At 46.2% G+C, this 18402-nt stretch overlaps 1 protein-coding gene across 1 annotated transcript in view; it reads right to left on the bottom strand.

The window, feature by feature from the left end:
- KCNN4 (potassium calcium-activated channel subfamily N member 4) overlaps window positions 1-18402 on the bottom strand; it is a 112800-nt gene that overhangs the window by 27403 nt on the left and 66995 nt on the right. Inside the window, exon 3 of the mRNA XM_040327405.1 lies at window positions 2076-2494. Coding sequence (XP_040183339.1) covers window positions 2076-2494 — 419 coding nt within the window. The remainder of the gene's footprint in view (window positions 1-2075; window positions 2495-18402) is intronic.

The raw sequence follows: 18402 nt of genomic DNA, 5'->3' as shown, positions 1-18402 counted from the left end.
TTTTATTTGGGGTGGAGTTCCCCTTAAAATCCACACCAGACCTGAAGTGTCTGGAATGGATATTTGGGGGGAACCGCACGTTATTTTTTTTTTATTTGACGCAGGGTTCCCCTTAATATCCATACCAGACCTGAAGGGCCTGGCAATTAAATTTGGGGGAACCCCCACTCTTTTTTTTTTTTTTTTAATAAATGACTTTTCTCTGAATTGCTGGGAGCCGATAATTTATTACAGCCGCGAGTGATTTTAAATAACTTTTTTTCCTTCAGAAATGACACTTTGTGCAGGGACAGTTCTAAGCACGGGAAACAAGCGCTACTTCACAGGCATACTATACACCACACTTTTATTGTTTCACTTTAAGCATTACTAAAATCACTGCTCCCGAAAAAACGGCATTTATACATGTCCCCTGGGGCATGACCCGGGTCGCCAAACACTTTTTAGAAAAATAACTTGCATATTAGCCTTTAAAATTAGCACTTTAGATTTCAAACGTTCGAGTCCCATAGACTTTAACAGGGTTCTAAAGTTCACACAAACTTTTGGTGTGGTCGCCGTTTCTGGTGCAAACCGAATGGGGGGGTGTTCTGCTCATCCCTAATTTGGATATATTGGGACAATTATTTATGTTTTTCTTTTTACTTTTTATTTATTAAAATGCAATGTAAATTTATAACGCCATATTCATGCCCATGATTTTGGAATAAGATGTCCAACAAGCTCATATGGATGTGATGGTCAATTGTCTCCAAACATTTGGTCACCTAATATACTTCTAGGCACCTTTAGGTAGATTCATGTACACTGGCCTAAATTTAGGACGGCCTAGCCTAGCCTTTTTAGGCTACACCGCCGTAAATTAGTTAGGCTAGTAGTGATTCACAAACCACTTACCTGCTAATCTACGGCGGTGTAGCCTAAAACGAGCGGGCGTAAGGGCGCCTAATTCAAATTGCTTGGAGGGGGGCGTGTTGTATGGAAATGAGGCTTGACCTCACGTTTTTTGACGTTTTTTGACACTGCGCATGCGCCAGGCCACTACATTTCCCAGTGCGCATTGCGGCTAAGTACGCCGTACGGGCCTATTGATTTCGACGTGTACGTAAACTACGTAAATCCCGATTCGCGGACGACTTGCGCAAACGACGTAAAAAATTCGACCCTCGCGGCGGAAACGGCAGCCATACTTAACATTGTTATTCCACCTCATAGGTGGAATAACTTTAGGCGGCCTATCTCTTAGGCCCCATACACACGACCAAACATGTATGCTGAAACTGGTCCGCGGACCAGTTTCAGCATACATGTTCGGTCGTGTGTAGGCGCGAGCGGGCAGAATTCCAGCAAACATTTGCCCGCCGGGCCTTTTCCCAGCGGGCAAATATTCCTGGACTTGTTTTAAAACAGTCCGCTGGAATCCTGCCCGCTCGGACATGTATGGTCGTCTGTACAGACCTACCGTACATGTCCGAGCGCCCGCCGTCCCTCGCATGCGTCGAATGACTTCGACGCATGCGTGGAAGCATTTAAAAGGCAGGCCCGCCCACGTCGCTGCGTCATCGCCACGGCGACATGCCCCGCGTATTGTTTACGCGCGGACTTCTGTACGATGGTTAGTACAGCCATCGTACAGAAGTCCCCGGGCAGACATGTACCGTGAAAACGGTCCGGCGGACCGCTTTCATCGTACATGTTTGCCCGTGTGTACCCAGCCTTACGGAAACGACGTAATGCGACGGTGTAGGCCTGGCGTTCGTTCGTGAATCGGCGTATCCCCTCATTTACATAATCTACGCTGGCCGCAATGGAAGCGCCATCTAGCGGCCAACAGAAACATTGCAAGCTAAGATAGAACGGCGCAAGCCGGCCTATCTTAGCTTTGTTTAAGTGTATCTCTGTTTGAGAATACACTTAAACAAACGCCGGCGTAGATTCAGAGTTAGGTCGGCTTATCTACTGATAAGCCGGCCTAACTCTTTGTGAATCTACCTACTTGTGTTGTTGACTTTTAGTTTATTGGCTTCTTTTGCGCTACAGTTTTCATTTATTAAATAAAATCCAGCTCTTCTCACCTCTCACACACAGACAAGACCCAAGAGGAGACGACCCACAGACTGATGGTCAACGTGAGCAGGACTCGGCCTGGACAGGTGTTCATGAGGATCTTTATGACGAAAGGATACTGAAATTTGATTTGATTGAGGGATCCTATACTTCGGTAAGAGGCGTCTACCAACACCTTGCTGTGGAGTAGTACAGTCCTGGGTATTATGTAGACTCGTAGGAACATCATGATGGACAAGAAAATGTCCAGGTTGCTGAGAAAAACCATAGGTTCCTTGGAAGAGTTTGACCCTCCTTGTCCACGACAATGCTGTTCATAGGGAAATGGATGGATGGCGCACACAACGATTTCCAGCAAAATGCAGGCAGCTTTCTTGGCATTTAAAGCAGTCCGCCAGTCCACTAGAGAGTTGTCGTTCATGAAGAGCTGGAAGCAAGATGTACAAAACATTATTCTCTTGCAGTACTGTGAACTTATGGTGACTATTTATAAGACTTTAACAGACCGTATATACTCGAGTATAAGCCAAGCTTTTCAGCCTTTTTTTTAGGGCTGAAAATACCCCCCTCGGCTTATACTCGAGTCGGTGTACCTGAAGGGCTGCGAGCGTCCATTGTTTAAAAGTCGCGGCTTCCCCCTGGTCCTTTCCGTGATAGGCGTTTCCCAGCAGACACTGGCCCGGATTCAGGTAGATTTGCCCCTTATTTACGGAGGCACAGGGCAGCGTTTTTGCCCTGCGCCCCCACAAATTTACTGCGCTACCTGCGATTCACGGAGCAGTAGCTCCGTAAATTGCGTGTGCGCTGTGTAAACTTGCCCTGCGTAAGGGCGCCTAATGTAAATGATCCCGTAGGGGGCGGGAATCATTTAAATTAGGCGCGCTCCCGCGCCGAGCGTAGAGCGCATGCTCCGTCGGGAAGCTTTCCCGACGTGCATTGCGGCAAATGACGTTGCAAGGACGTCATTTGCTTCAAAGTGAACGTGAATGGCGTCCAGCGCCATTCACGAATCACTTACGCAAATTACGTAAAATTTGAACGTCGCGACGCGGGAACGACAGGTATACTTTAGCATTGGCTGCCCCTGCTATTAGAAGGGGCAGCCTTACACTAAACACGCCGTACGGAAACGTAAATTGCGTACGCAGGGCTCGAGCAACATTGTGAATCGGTGTTAGTATGCAATTTGCATACTATACGCTGACCACAATGGGAACGCCCCCTAGCAGTCATCGCAAGAATGCAGCCTAAAATATGCGTGGCATAAGAGCCTTATGCCACGCAGATTTTAGGCTGCAGTCGGCGTTACGATGTTCCTGAATCAGGAGCATTCGTAACGCCGGAGCAAGTAAGCAAGTAAGCAATTGCGCTGTGTAACCTATGGTTACACAGGCGCAATTGCTTCTTGAATCTGGGCCAGTGTCTTCTGGGAAACTCCTATCACGGACGTCTTTTCATCCTCGGACAAGAGACTCCCTCCAGAGGTGGTTCTGGCCAGATCAGTAGATTGCTTTAAGAAAGGTCTGGATTCTTTCCTAAATGTACAGAATATAACTGAGTACTAAGATTTGTAGGTAAAGTTGATCCAGGGTAAATCCGATTGCCTCTCGGGGGATCAGGAAGGAATTTTTTCCCCTGCTGTAGCAAATTGGATCATGCTCCGCTGGGGTTTTTTGCCTTCCTCTGGATCAACTGTGGGTATGAAGTTGGGTGTATAGGATTTTACTGTGTTTTTTTATTTTGTTTTTTGTGGTTGAACTGGATGGACTTGTGTCTTTTTTCAACCTGACTAACTATGTAACTATGTAACTATGTAACTATGTAACGTCCGTGATAGGCGGAACACTGAACACAGTGTCTGCTGGGAAACTGAGTACGAGGATGAGAAGACGTCCGTGATAGGCTGCTGGGAAATGCCTATCACAGAACGGGACCAGGAGGAGACCGCGACTTTTAAACAATGAATGGATGCCAGCTGCCTGTCAAAAATTTCAGGTACACTGACTTGGGCACAGGTACGCTGCAATGGGCACAGTGGCAATGGGTACAGTGAGGTTGGGCACATCGAGGTGGCAATGGGCACAGTGAGGTGGCAATGGGCACAGTGAGGTTGGGCACAGTGAGGTTGGGCACAGTGAGGTGGCAATGGGCACAGTGAGGTTGCAATGGGCACAATGAGACTGCAATGGGCACAGTGAGGTTGGGCACAGTGAGGCTGCAATGGGCACAGTGAGGCATGCAAATGGGCATTGTTGACCCTCTTTTCCGCTTACAGTGGCTGCTGCTGCATTCTCACCCTAGGCTTATACTCGAGTCAATAAGTTTTCCCAGTTTTTTGGGGTAAAATCCTCGGCTTATACTCGGGTCGTCTTACACTCGAGCTTATATGGTATTTGTATGCTTGCTTTTCCATCATTTTCTTATTGCTGTACAGACATTTGTAGGTTAGCCAACAGAGCAGGGGTCCCCAAACTTTCTGAACAAAGGGCCAGTTTACTGTCATTCAGACTTTGAGGGGGCCAGTGAGAGTAGAAAATGCCCAGTGTCAATGGGAGTAAACAATGCCCCATCATTGGTGTCAGTGGGAGGAAATGTGCCCCATCATTGGTGTCAGTGGGAGGAAATGTGCCCCATCATTGGTGTCAGTGGGAGGAAACGTGCAATTAGACAGAGAAGGCTTGCCGCTCCAGGTGAGATGAGGAAGCCTGACGAAACTCGTGGATGCCCACCTCGGCTCGCCTCCGCAATCAATATGTAAAAAGAAGAAGAGGATGCACACCACGATTGTAAAACAAAATCCTTTATTGTGACACCACAAGAGCACAGTGCCCGGTAAACACGTTTCACACTTATAAGTGCCCCAACATTGTTGGTATCAGTGGGAGGACTTGTGCCCCCCCCGTCGTGGTATTGAATAGCCTACTTTGACTATATTGTAAGCTTTAGGTGCCCTGCCGCCCATTTGAAATAGGCTTGAGTCCTTTAACCACTTCCGGACCGCCCCACGCCGATATACGTCTGCATTTTGAAGCGGGGATATCTGGGTTATGGCGGCAGCTAGCTGCCATAACCCAGATATCCTCGTCTTCAGGCGGCGGTCCGGTTTACGATAATAGTGGTCTCTGCGGCAGATTCGTCACGAGATCACCGTTATCGGCGGCGAGAGAGGGCCCCGCCGCTTACCGGTGCTGTCGGTAGTGACGGAGGCGATTGGGACCTGTTCGGGTATGGAGATGAGTGAGGGGAAGATGGCGCCCACCCGTCTCCATACCATAGCAGGGCGGAAGCAACGTCAAAATGGCACTTCCGCCCATAGCTCTTAAGGGGCCATTTTTTTTCCCCATATTTAAGAGGTCCTGTCATGATTATTTTCTATTACAAGGGATGTTTACATTCCTTGTGCTAGAAATACAAATTACACAATTTTTTATTTTTAAAAAGAACAGTGTAAAAAATTTAAATAAAAGGTAAAAATAAGCCACCTATAGCTCTTAAAGGGCAATTTTTTTTCAAATGACAACATTTTTATTTTATTGCATTTTAGTCCAAATATGAGATCTAAGGTCTTTTTTGACCCCAGATCTCATATTTAAGAGGACCTGTCATGCTTTTTTCTATTTAAAAAAACTGTGTAAAAATAAATTAAATAAAGTAAAATTAATAAGAAATTTTTATTTTTAACACGCCCCGTCCCGACGATCTCGCGCGCAGAAGCGAACGCATACGTGTGTAGCGCCCGCATATGAAAACGGTGTTTAACCACTACCCGCCCGGTCAATGGATAATTGACGTCCGGGAAGCGGTTGTGAAATCCTGACTGGACGTATATTGACGCCCTGCAGGATTTCATGCTGGCGCGCACCCGTGAGGGCGTGCAGCGCGGCGATCGGTGATGCGGGGTGTCAGTCTGACACCCTGCATCTCCGATCTCGGTAAAGAGCCTCCAGCGGAGGCTCTTTACCACGTGATCAGCCGTGTCCAATCACGGCTGATCACGATGTAAACAGGAAGAGCCGTTGATGGCTCTTCCTCACTTGCGTCTGACAGACGCGAGTAGAGGAGAGCCGTTCGGCGGCTCTCCTGACAGGGGGGGGTTCGCGCTGATTGTTTATCAGCGCAGCCCCCCCCCCTCGGATCCCCACACTGGACCACCAGGAAAGCCCACACTGGACCACCAGGGAAGGGCAGTAAAAAAAAAAAGAGAATAGATGCCAATCAGTGCCCATGGGGCACTGACTGGCAACATGGGACTGGCACTGGGATAAACAAGTGAAGCCCAGCAATGCCATCAGTGCCACCCCTCAGTGTCCATCAGTGCCACCCCTCAGTGCCCATCCATGCCCAGTGCCCACCTATCAGTGCCCATCTGTGCCACCCATAAGTACCCATCAGTGCCACCCATAAGTGCCCATCAGTGCCGCCTATGAGTGCCCATCAGTGCCACCTATGAGTGCCCATCAGTGCCGCCTATGAGTGCCCATCAGTGCCGCCTATGAGTGCCCATCAGTGCCACATACCAGCGCCGCCTATCAGTACCGCCTGTCAGTGTCCGACAGTGCCGCCTCACCGGTGCCCATCAGTGCCACCTTACCGGTGCCCATCAGTGCCCATACTTGAAGTAGAAAACGTACTTATTTACCCAAACAATTAACAGAAAAGAAAAATATTTTTTTTCAAAATTTTCTGTCTTTTTTTAGTTGGTGCGCAAAAAATAAAAATCACAGAGGTGATCAAATACCATCAAAAGAAAGCTCTATTTGTGGGAACAAAATGATAAAAAAATTGTTTGGGTAAAGTGTAGCATGACCGCGCAATTGTCATTCAAAGTGCGACAGTGCTGAAAGCTGAAAATTGGCTTGGGCAGGAAGGTGCGTAAGTGCCTGGTATGGAAGTGGTTAAACCACCATAATATTTTTTCAATTATTTGATTAATGATTTAAGCTTCCTTTGACTCATTTTTGGTCTGGCACTCTTTCCTTTTTTTTTTATAAATTCTTTATTTTTGAAAAAAACATCTTACATCCATGGTCTGGCACTCGTCATGCCACTTTCATCTTTTTGGATTCTAACCCTTCCCCACACTCCATACAAAACTAAAATTATTATTATTTTTCAGGATCTTTGCCTCTTGAAATCTTTTTAATCAGTTTTAGTTAAAGGAAGGAAGATATGGCATTGCCCTATCAAAAGCACACACTACGAGCCCATAGGTGTGGCCGCCTGTGCCACCCCAGCAACCACTAAATACAATACAGTGTTTGTACCACCAGCTGTGTATGCCATGTGCCCAATCTCAATAATTCGATACAGACGGCAGAACTCAGACCGAGTGACGCATCCGTGAAAAATAATCCTCCTGCCAAAATACCTTTGTGTGTCTCAGAATCGGCTGGAATGAGTAAAAAGCGACAGTGGGGTTTGAGTCACAGGGAAGGTCTGGAGCTCGTGTGGAAAGGCTTCATATGACAGATCAGGGCGGCTGTTTATAAATGTCAGCTATATTTATATTAGAATAATATCCAGCCTAAAAGTATACTCCAAGCTAAGAGGGAATTTTACACAGTTTATTACCTGATGTGTTATATCATTTTTATATAATTTGATTATCTGCATAAAAATCTCCAGTCAACAAAAAAAAAAAAAAATATTAGAGCACAGCCTACATGCTGATACACTGGGCTGGATTCAGGTAGATTTGCGCTTTTTTTACGGAGGCGCAGGGCAACGTTTTTGCCCTGCGCCCCCGCAAATTTACTGCGCTGCCCTTGATTCACGGAGCAGTAGCTCCGTAAATTGCGTGGGCGCGCCGGAAAAATGCCCGGCGTAAGCGCGCGCAATTTAAATGATCCCGTAGGGGGCGGGAATCATTTAAATTAGGCGGGTTCCCACGCCGATCGTAGAGCGCATGCTCCGTCGGGAAACTTTCCCGACGTGCATTGCGGCAAATGATGTCGCAAGGACGTCATTTGCTTCAAAGTAAAAGTGAATGGCGTCCAGCGCCATTCACGAATCACTTACGCAAACTACGTAAATTTGAAATTTCGTGACGCGGGAACGACGGGTATACGTAACATTGGCTGCCCCTGCTAATAGCAGGGGCAGCCTTACGCGAAAACCGCCGTACGGAAACGACGTAAACTGCGTACGCAGGGCTCGCGTAACGTTGGGAATCGGCGTTAGTATGCAATTTGCATACTATACGCTGAGCACAACGGGAACGCCACCTAGCGGCCATCGCAAGAATGCAGTCTAAGATATGCGGGCATAAGAGCCTTATGCCGCGCATATCTACGTTTCTGAATAGGCGTATTTACCTAATTAGCATATTCCTCACGTAAATCGACGGAAGCGCCACCTAGCGGCCAGCGTAAATATGCAACTAAGATACGACGTCCATACCTTTGCATGGGCTGCGCCTCCTTTTTGGTGGGATAACTACACGCCGGGCGTACGCCTTACGTAAACATCGTAGCTTACTGCGACAGGCGTATGTACGTTCGTGAATCGGCGTATCTTGCTCATTTACATATTCGACGCGTAAATCAATGGAAGAGCCCCTAGGGGCCAGTGTAAATATGCACCCAAGATACGACGGCGTAGGAGACTTACGTTGGTCGTATCTTGGCAAAATTCAGGCGTATCTCATATAAAGAATCAGCGCATAGATACAACGGCGCTCATTTGGACTTACGACGGCGTATCAGTAGATACGTCGGCGTAAGTCTTTGTGAATCTGGGCCATCGTGTTGTGGGTTTCTTCCAAACAACTCAACTTTGGTTTCATCTGTCCACAGAATATTTTGAAATCCATTCTTGTTTAGTGTTTTACGGATCATAGATTCGCTAACATGGATGTTAGCATATGCAGAGACTTTTGTAAGTCTTTAGCTGACACTCTAGGATTCTTCTTCACCTCATTGAGCAGTCATCTTTACAGGACGAACACTCCTAGGGAGAGTCTTATCGTGGACTGATGAGCAGCAAGGCTTTTGGAGATACTTTTATAACCCTTTCCAGCTTTATGCAAGTCAACAATTCTTAATCGTAGGTCTTCTGAGAGCTCTTTTGTGCGAGGCATCATTCACATCAGGCAATGCTTCTTGTGAAAAGCTTGTGTTTTTTATAGGGCAGGGCAGCTGTAACCAACATCTCCAATCTCATCTCATTGATTGGACTCCAGTTGGCTGACACCTCACTCCAATTAGCTCTTGGAGATGTCATTAGTCTAGGGGTTCACATACTTTTTCCACCTGCACTGTGAATGTTTACATGGTGTGTTCAATAAAAACATGATAACGTTTAATTCTTTGTGCGTTATTCATTTAAACAGACTGTGATTGTCTATTGTTTTGACTTAGATAAAGATCAGGGCCCAGATTCTCAAAGGATATACGATGGCGTATCTCCAGATACGCCGTCATATCTCTGAGTCTGGGCGGTCGTATATATGCGCCTGATTCTTAGAATCAGTTATGCATAGATTTCTTTTAGATCCGACCGGCGTAAGTCTCTTACGCCGTCGGATCTTAACTGCATATTTACGCTGGCCGCTAGGGGCGTGTACGCTGATTTACGCCTACAAATATGTAAATCAGCTACATACGCGAATTCACGGACGTACGCCCGGCCGACGCAGTACAGATACTCCGTTTACGTTAGGCTTTTCCCAGCGTAAAGTTACCCCTGCTATATGAGGCGTACATGCGGCGTACCAATGTTAAATATGGACGTCGTTCCCACGTCGAATTTTGAAAATTTTACGTCGTTTGCGTAAGTCGTCCGTGAATGGGGCTGGACGTCATTTACGTTCACGTCGAAACCAATACGTCCATGCGGCGTACTTTGGAGCAATGCACACTGGGATATTGCACGGACGGCGCATGCGCTGTTCGTGAAAAACATCAATCACGTCGGGTCACAAGTTATTTACATAAAACACGCCCCCCTGTTCCACATTTGAATTAGGCGGGCATACGCCGGCCTATTTACGCTACGCCGCCGCAATTTACGGAGTAAGTGCTTTGAGAATACAGCACTTGCCCGTCTAAGTTGTGGAGGCGTAGCGTAAATAGGATACGCTACGCCGGAACAAAGATACGCCGATCTACGAGAATCTGGCCCCAGATCACATTTTATGACCAATTTGTGTAGAAATCCAAAAGGGTTCACATACTTTTTCTTGAACTGTATGTAGAAGTGAATGGCTGGCAGCGGTATGTGCTCCACCTTCAAAACTCACACATTCTACCAATGGATTACTCACATCCGGCTATAAAGTGATTGCAAAGATCACTGCAGGCTGCAGAATTAGTATGGGACAGTGACAGGCAAAAACACGCAGAATTCCCTGGTAAAAGAGAACCTGTCACAATACAAACCTTCTCCATCAATACTGCATGAACATGTTTAATCTGTGTATACTTTGACATTTTTTATGTTTTTATGATGACCTTCATGTAAGCCTGCTCTCAATTTATATACAGCTTAACCACTTCCTTACTGGGCACGTATACCCCTTCCTGACCAGGTGAAATTTCAGCTTCTGGCACTGCGTCGCTTTAACTGACAATTGCGCGGTCGTGCGATGTGGCTCCCAAACAAAATTGGCGTCCTTTTTTCCCCACAAATAGAGCTTTCTTTTGGTGGTATTTGATCACCTCTGCGGTTTTTATTTTTTGCGCCATAAACAAAAAAAGAGCGACAATTTTAAAAAAAAGTCAATATTTTTTACTTGTTACTATAATAAATATCCCATTTTTTAAAAAAAAAAATTATATTTTTTTTCTCAGTTAAGGCCGATACGAATTCTTCTACATATTTTTGGTAAAAAAAAAAAATCGCAATAAGCGACTGGTTTACGCAAAAGTTATAGCGCTTACAAAATAGGGGACAGAATTATTATTCATTTTTATTATAATTTTTTTTTACTAGTAATGGCGGCGATCTGCGATTTTTATTGGGACTGCGACGTTATGGCGGACACATCGGACACTTTTGACACATTTTTGGCGCCATTCACATTTATACTGCAATCAGTGCTATAAAAATGCACCGATTACTGTATAAATGTGACTGGCAGTGAAGGGGTTAACACTAGGGGGGCATGGAAGGGGTTAAATGTATTCCCTGGGTGTGTTCTAACTGTGGGGGGTGACTGGGGGAGGTGACCGATGCTGTGTCCCTCTGTACAAGAGACACAGATCGGTCTCCTCTCCTCTGACAGGACGTGGAGCTCTGTGTTTACACACAGAGCTCCACGTCTTGTCCCTGTAGCCGCCGATTGCGAGTGCCTGGCGGACATCGCGGCTGCCAGGCACGCGCATCGGCATCTCAGGAATGCGGCGGGCACGCGCGCGCCCTCTAGTGGCCTGGAAGAGCGGAGGACGCATATATGCGTCCTGTTAGAGATTTAGAACCACCCTGCGGCCGCACATATTCGTACGGCCGTCGGGAAGTGGTTAATATGTCTTGCTGTGGTTGTCATGGGTTATTGTGGGACTGCGCAATAAAAAGGCATCTTGTCCTGATCTGCAGCTTCTACATACAGTGGAACCTTGGATTACGAGCCTAATCCCTTCAAGGAGAATGCTTGTAATCCAAAGCACTCGCATATCAAAGCAAGTTTCCTCATAGAAATCAAAGGAAATAAAAATAATTTGCTCCACATTGACTTCTATGGCATGCAATACCGCAAGTGGCCAGAGGTGGGGGGCACCGGAGAGACTCAGAAATACTCGGAGACCATTCAGCTGCATTTGGAAACCCTCGGAAAGGCTCAGAAACACTCCGGAACTGAGTATTTCCGAGTATTCTTGAACGGCTCTGATCTGCTCTGGGCGCCCCCTGTACCTCTGGACAAATGCGCTCGTTAAACATGTTACTCGCAATCTGAGGTTCCACTGTATATTTGTATATAAGGGGTTTTGTCTCACAGTTACAATGCCGGCGCCACGGAGAGGAGGGGAAAAAGAGCGAGGCTTCATAGCTGATGACTTTTAAATGGGTGGAACCCCACTTTAAACTGCAGGGGACTCGATGTCCGTCGGCCACCCACGATCACGTTGAGGAGAGGCAGACTGGGGATCTGCTAGTGTAAACAAGGCGGATCTCTGTTCTGACAGGGGACAACTCTGTGATCTGCTGCTCCTAGTGATCAGGAACAGCAATCTCTTTGTTGTCCCAGGCAGCCCAGCCCCCACACAGTTGGAACACACCCAGGGAACACAGTTAAACCCTTGATCGCCCCCTAGTGTGAACCCGTTCTCTGCCAGTGTCATTTATACATCGATCAGTGCATTTTTATAGCACTGATCAATGTAATAATGTCACTGGTCCCCAAAAAAGTGTCGTTTGGGGTCAGATTTGTCCGCCGCAATGTCGCAGTCCCACTAAAAATCACAGATCGCCGCTACGGTATTACCAGTAAAAACATAAAAAATATATAAAAGTCCATAATTCTTATCCCCTATTTTGTAGACGCTATAACTTTTGCGCAAACCAATCAATAAACGCTTATTGCAATTTTTTTTTAACCAAAAATATGTAGAAAAATACATATCGGCCTAAACTGAGGAAAAAAAATTGTTTAAAAAAAAATTGATATTCATTATAGCAAAAAGTTAAAAATATTGTGTTTTTTTCAAACTTGTCCCTCTTCTTTTGTTTATAGCGCACACAATTAAAACCGCAGAGATGATCAAATACCCCCAAAAGAAATCTCTATTTGTGGGGAAAAAAAATTAAAATGTTATTTGGGTTCAATGTTGTATGACCGCGCAATTGTCATTCAAAGTGTGACAGCGCTAAAAGCTGAAAATGGCTTGGGCAGGAAGGGAGTGAAAGTGCCTTGCAGGCAAGTGTTTTTTTTTTTTACCAAAAATATGAAGCAGAATACATCGGCCTAAACTGATAAATACATTTCTTTTTTTATATATATATTTTTTTATATATGTATTATAGCACAAAGTAAAAAATATTGTTTTTTTTTTCAAAATTGTCACACTTTTTTGGTTTATAGCGCAAAAAATTTGTAGGAAAAAAAGGACATCAATTTTGTTTGGGTAGGGCGTCGCACACCTGCGCAATTGTCAGTTAAAGCCACGCAGTGCCGCATCACAAAAAATGGCCTGGTCATTAACCACTTGCCTACAGGGCACTTTCACTCCATTCCTGCCCAAGCCATTTTTCAGCTTTTAGCGCTGTCACACTTTGAATGACAATTGTGCGGTCATGCAACGCTGTACCCAAATGAAATTTTAATCATTTTTTCCCCCACAAATAGAGCTTTCTTTTGGTGGCATTTGGCGGTTTTTATTTATTGTACGTATTCTTCTACATATTTTTGGTAAAAAAAAATCTCAATAAGCGTTTTTGATTGGTTTGCACAAAAGCTATTGCGGCTACAAAATAGAGGATAGAATTATAGCATTTTTATTGTTTATTTTTTTTTACTAGTAATGGCGGCGATCTGTGATTTTTATCGTGACTGCGATATTGCGGCGGACACATCGGACACGTTTGACACATTTTTGGGACCATTTACATTTATACACCGAACCGTGCTATAAAAATGCATTGAATGCTGTATAAATGTGACTGGCAGGGAAGGAGCTAACACTAGGGGGCGATCAAGGGGTTAATGTGTTCCCTAGGGAGTGATTCTTACTGTGGGGGGAGGGGACTGACTGGGGGAGGTGACCAGGGCCGTTTGAAGGAATTTGGGGGCCCCAAGCAAAATGGGGGCCCCCAAGCACCCCCCCCTCTGCATGCAAAGCCTACGTTAACGCTACACTCATTTTTTAAACCCATGTTCTTACTCCCCCCCCCCCTCCCTTGTCCCTATGTTTTTCTAATCTCACCTCCACATCTTCCCTGTAGGCTGCCGCTGTAGCGTGGCTGAGCTCCTCTTCCTCCTGTCAGTCCGGTGTTCTATCATTATGGGTCCCCAGCCCCCTATCAAATAGTGCCTGGGCCGGGCCGTGTCCCGCGCGGTACAGGAGATTCAGTTTCCTGTGTTCCCGGCCGGACTGAAAGGAAGTAAGCACTCAGAGTGCACTTCCTGTTAGTCCGGCCGGGAACAGGAAACAAAATCTCCTGTACCGCGCGCGGTACCCAGCAGGACTGACAGGACTCCAGGAGGAAGGAAGAGGAGCTCGGTCACGCTACAAGTTGGGGGCCCCAGGCCAGCTCGGCGCCCCAAGCAATTGTTTGTTTTGCCTGTCCTGTAGCGACGGGCCTGGAGGTGACCTATATGTGTCCCTATGTACAAGGGACACACCATCGGTCTCCTCTCCCCGACAGGACGTGGATCTTTGTTTACACGCACAGATCCACGGTCCTGCTCAGTTACTGGGCAATCGCGGGTGCCCGGCGGATATCGCGGCCAAAATAGCGGCGTTTTACCGCTGACGCAATGGGTGGCTCAGTGTGAAAGGGGTCGAAGTCTGTCGGAGATTCCGACAAAAAAAAGTCAGATGGGGCATACACACGGTCGGAATATCCAATGAAAAGCTCCCATCGGACTTTTTCTATCGGAAATTCCGTCCGTGTGTACGCGGCATAACAGTTTTTTAAATATATATATATATACGCACAACACCTATAAAGTTGACCTCACCCATTCCTTCACAGTCTATTAACCTCCGGTGAAAGCGCCCATCACAAAGTAAATATGAAGCGTTGACTCCCGGCCAATTCATTAAGTGCTTGGATCACCGTACACAAATATACCGAGCTAAACATTTGTTGCGTCATCCAAACATAATAGGACACATCATTATTCATATCCTGAATGCGGTCCTTGAACCGCTGAGACCGAAAAAGGCACAATGTAACAATAAAAGCGACCTTCCAGCCAAAAACAACCATCGGAGAACTCCGCAGTCCTTACCTCGGGGTAGAAGGAGAGAAACATTCTAATTGACTTATTTTTCCTCTCGGTGGTAACGGGTTACAAATTGCTTTTCCTACAGGAGGAACAGGTCAATGGTGTGAACACCGGCGCTCTCTTCCTTTAACGACTTAAACTGTAATTATGATAAATCTGCACATGAGTGGGAACAGGAGGCCGAGGACTCCCCGTGCCAAGTCTGTGTCAACTTGTGCAATAAAAGATCCGGTATTAAAGGAAACCGGTCCTATGGGAACCATAGAGGCTTCCATCGAGGCTTCTTCCTTTCCTACTGTCTTTTTGGCATGATTCTTTGCTTCGTTGGCCCGAAACAAGCATGAAGTTAAAGCGGAGTTCCACCCTAAAAACAAAGGGGTAGATTCAGGAAAGAATTACGCCGGCGTATCCATAGATACGCCGCGTAATTCCAAAGCTGCGCCGGCGTATCTACTTTCTGTATTCAGAAAGCTAGATATGCCGACATTAGCCTAAGATACGACTGGCATAAGTCTCTTACGCCATCGTATCTTAGGGTGCATTCTTACGCTGGCCGCTAGGGGCGCTTCTGTTGTTGTCGGCGTTGATTATGCAAATTAACTAGATACGCCGATTCACAAACGTACGTACGCCCGGCGCAATGTATTTACGTCGTTTACGTTAGGCTTTTTCGGCGTAAGATTGCTCCTGCTATTATGAGGCGTACGCAATGTTAAGTATGGACGTCGTTCCCGTGTCGAAATTTGAATTTTTTACGTCGTTTGCGTAAGTCGTTCGCGAATAGGGCTGGACGTAATTTACGTTAACGTCGAAACCAATACGTTGTTGCGCCGTACTTGGAAGCAATGCACACTGGGATATGTACACAGACGGCGCACAAAACGTCAATCACGTCGGGTCATCCATTATTTACATAAAACACGCCCCCCTTCCACATTTGAATTACGCGGGCTTACGCCGGCCCCATTTACGCTACGCCGCCGCGACTTACGGAGCAAGTGCTTTGTGAATACTGCACTTGCTCCTGTAAGTTACGACGGCGTAGCATAAATACGATACGCTGCGCCGCCGTATCAGTGCACGCCCCTACCTGAACCTACCCCAAACTTTTTATGAACAGCTTGCCTTTAACCACTTAAGACTCGGACCATTATGCAGGTTAAGGACCTTGCTCCTTTTTGCGATTCGGCACTGCGTAACTTTAACTGACAATTGCACGGTCGTGCGACGTGGCTCCCAAACAAAACTGGCGTCCTTTATTCCCCACAAATAGAGCTTTCTTTTGGTGGTATTTGATCACCTCTGTGGTTTTTATTTTTTGCGCTATAAACAAAAATAGAGCGACTATTTTGAAAAAAATGCAATATTTTTAACTTTTTGCTATAATAAATATCCCCAGAAAATATATAAAACAAACTTTTTTTTTCCTCAGTTTAGACCGATACGTATTCTTCTACCTATTTTTGGTAAAAAAAATCGCAATAAGTGTTTATCGATTGGTTTCCGCAAAATTTATAGCGTTTACAAAATAGGGGATAGTTTTTTTGCATTTTTATTAATTTTTTTTTTTTACTACTATTGGCGGCGATCAGCGATTTTTTTCGTGACTGCGACATTATGGCGGACACTTCGGACAATTTTGACACATTTTTGGGACCACTGTCATTTTCACATAAAAAATGCATTTAAATTGCATTGTTTATTGTGAAAATGACAGTTGCAGTTTGGGAGTTAACCACAAGGGGGCGCTGTAGGAGTTAGGGTTCACTTAGTGTGTGTTTACAACTGTAGGGGGGTGTGGCTGTAGGACTGACAACATCGATCGAGTCTCCCTATAAAAGGGATCACTCGATCGATGCGCCGCCACAGTGAAGCACGGGGAAGCCGTGTTTACATACGGCTCTCCCCGTTCTTCAGCTCCGGGGAGCGATCGCGACGGAGCGGCTATAAACGAATAGCCGCGCCGTCGTCCCGAATCGCTCCCCGCGGGAATCCGCCCGCCGCGCGGGGGGGGGGGGGGTCCCTCGATCGGACCCCCCACCCGCTAGAAAGCAAGGACGTATATATACGCCCTTCTGCCTGTCCGTGCCATTTTGCGGATGTAAATAGTCGTGCGGCGGGCGTTAAGGGGTTAAGTGGTTAATGTAAAAAAAAAAAAAAAAAAATCTTAAAAAAAACATTTTTTACAAGCTGCTTGCTGTGGGGGCACTGGATGGGAGGGAGGGGCCAGGAGGCCAGGAGCACAAAAAAGGACGAGAGAGGAGAAGGACCGGGGCTGCTCTGTGCAAAACCAACTGCTCAGAGGAGGTAAGTATAACATGTTTTTTATAAAAAAAAAAAAAATGGGACTTTACTTTTTACTTAAATGGTAATAGATATCTCCTGATTTATTATGATTAATATCAAAGGAAAACTGGTCTAAAATAGTAAAAAAAAAAGCTTATTTTAAATAAAAAACCGGCATGGGTTCCCCCTCCAATAGCATACCAGGCCCTTAGGTCTGGTATGGATTTTAAGAGGAACTCCTAACACCGAAAAAACAGCGTGGGGGTTCCCCCAAAATCCATACCAGACCCTTATCTGAGCACGCTGCCCGGACGGTCAGGAAAGGGGATGGGGACGAGCGAGTGCCCCCCCCTGAACTGTACCAGGCGGCATGCCCTCAACATGGGGGGGTAGGTGCTTTGGAGCAGGGGGCACCCTGTGGACCCCCCACCCCAAAGCACCTTGTCCCCATGTTGATGAGGACAAGGGCCTCTCCCTGACAATCCTGGCCATTGGTTGTCGGGGTCTGCGGGCGGGGGGCTTATCGGAATCCGGGACATGATGGGACTGTGACGTCATACGGGGCGGGGTCACCGGGTGACATCACCCGGTGACCACGCACCATTCCTATATAAATCATTGCGCACCGCACACACGGCATTACAGCGGGAGAGATCGTCACACAAAATTATTAATAGAAATGCCATAAAACTATCCCCTGTTTTGTAAACGCTATAACTTTTGCACAAACCAATCGATAAACGCTTATTGCGATTTTTTTTACCATGTGTTACTTGGTCATGTGTGGTCTTCTTGGTCATGTGTGGTCTTCTTGGTCATGTGTGGTCTTCTTGGTCATGTGTGGTCTTCTTGGTTCTGTATGATCTTCTTGGTCATGTATGGTCTTCTTGGTCATGTGTGGTCTTCTTGGTCATGTATGATCTTCTTGGTCATGTATGATCTTCTTGGTCATGTGTGGTCTTCTTGGTCATGTATGATCTTCTTGGTCATGTGTGGACTTCTTGGTCATGTGTGGTCTTCTTTGTTATGTATGATCTTCTTGGTCATGTGTGGTCTTCTTGGTCTTCTCCTTAAGAATCAATTTAAAGAACTAGGCTGCAAGATGAAGGGAAGGACCTCCAAGGTGATATTCTCTGAAATATTGCCTGTGCCATGCGCAACAC

The sequence above is a fragment of the Rana temporaria genome, chromosome 10, assembly GCF_905171775.1.
Source record: "Rana temporaria chromosome 10, aRanTem1.1, whole genome shotgun sequence".
Taxonomy (NCBI): domain Eukaryota; kingdom Metazoa; phylum Chordata; class Amphibia; order Anura; family Ranidae; genus Rana; species Rana temporaria.
The sequence above is the reverse complement of the archived record's forward strand: the minus strand, read 5'-3'. Positions and strand labels throughout refer to the sequence as shown.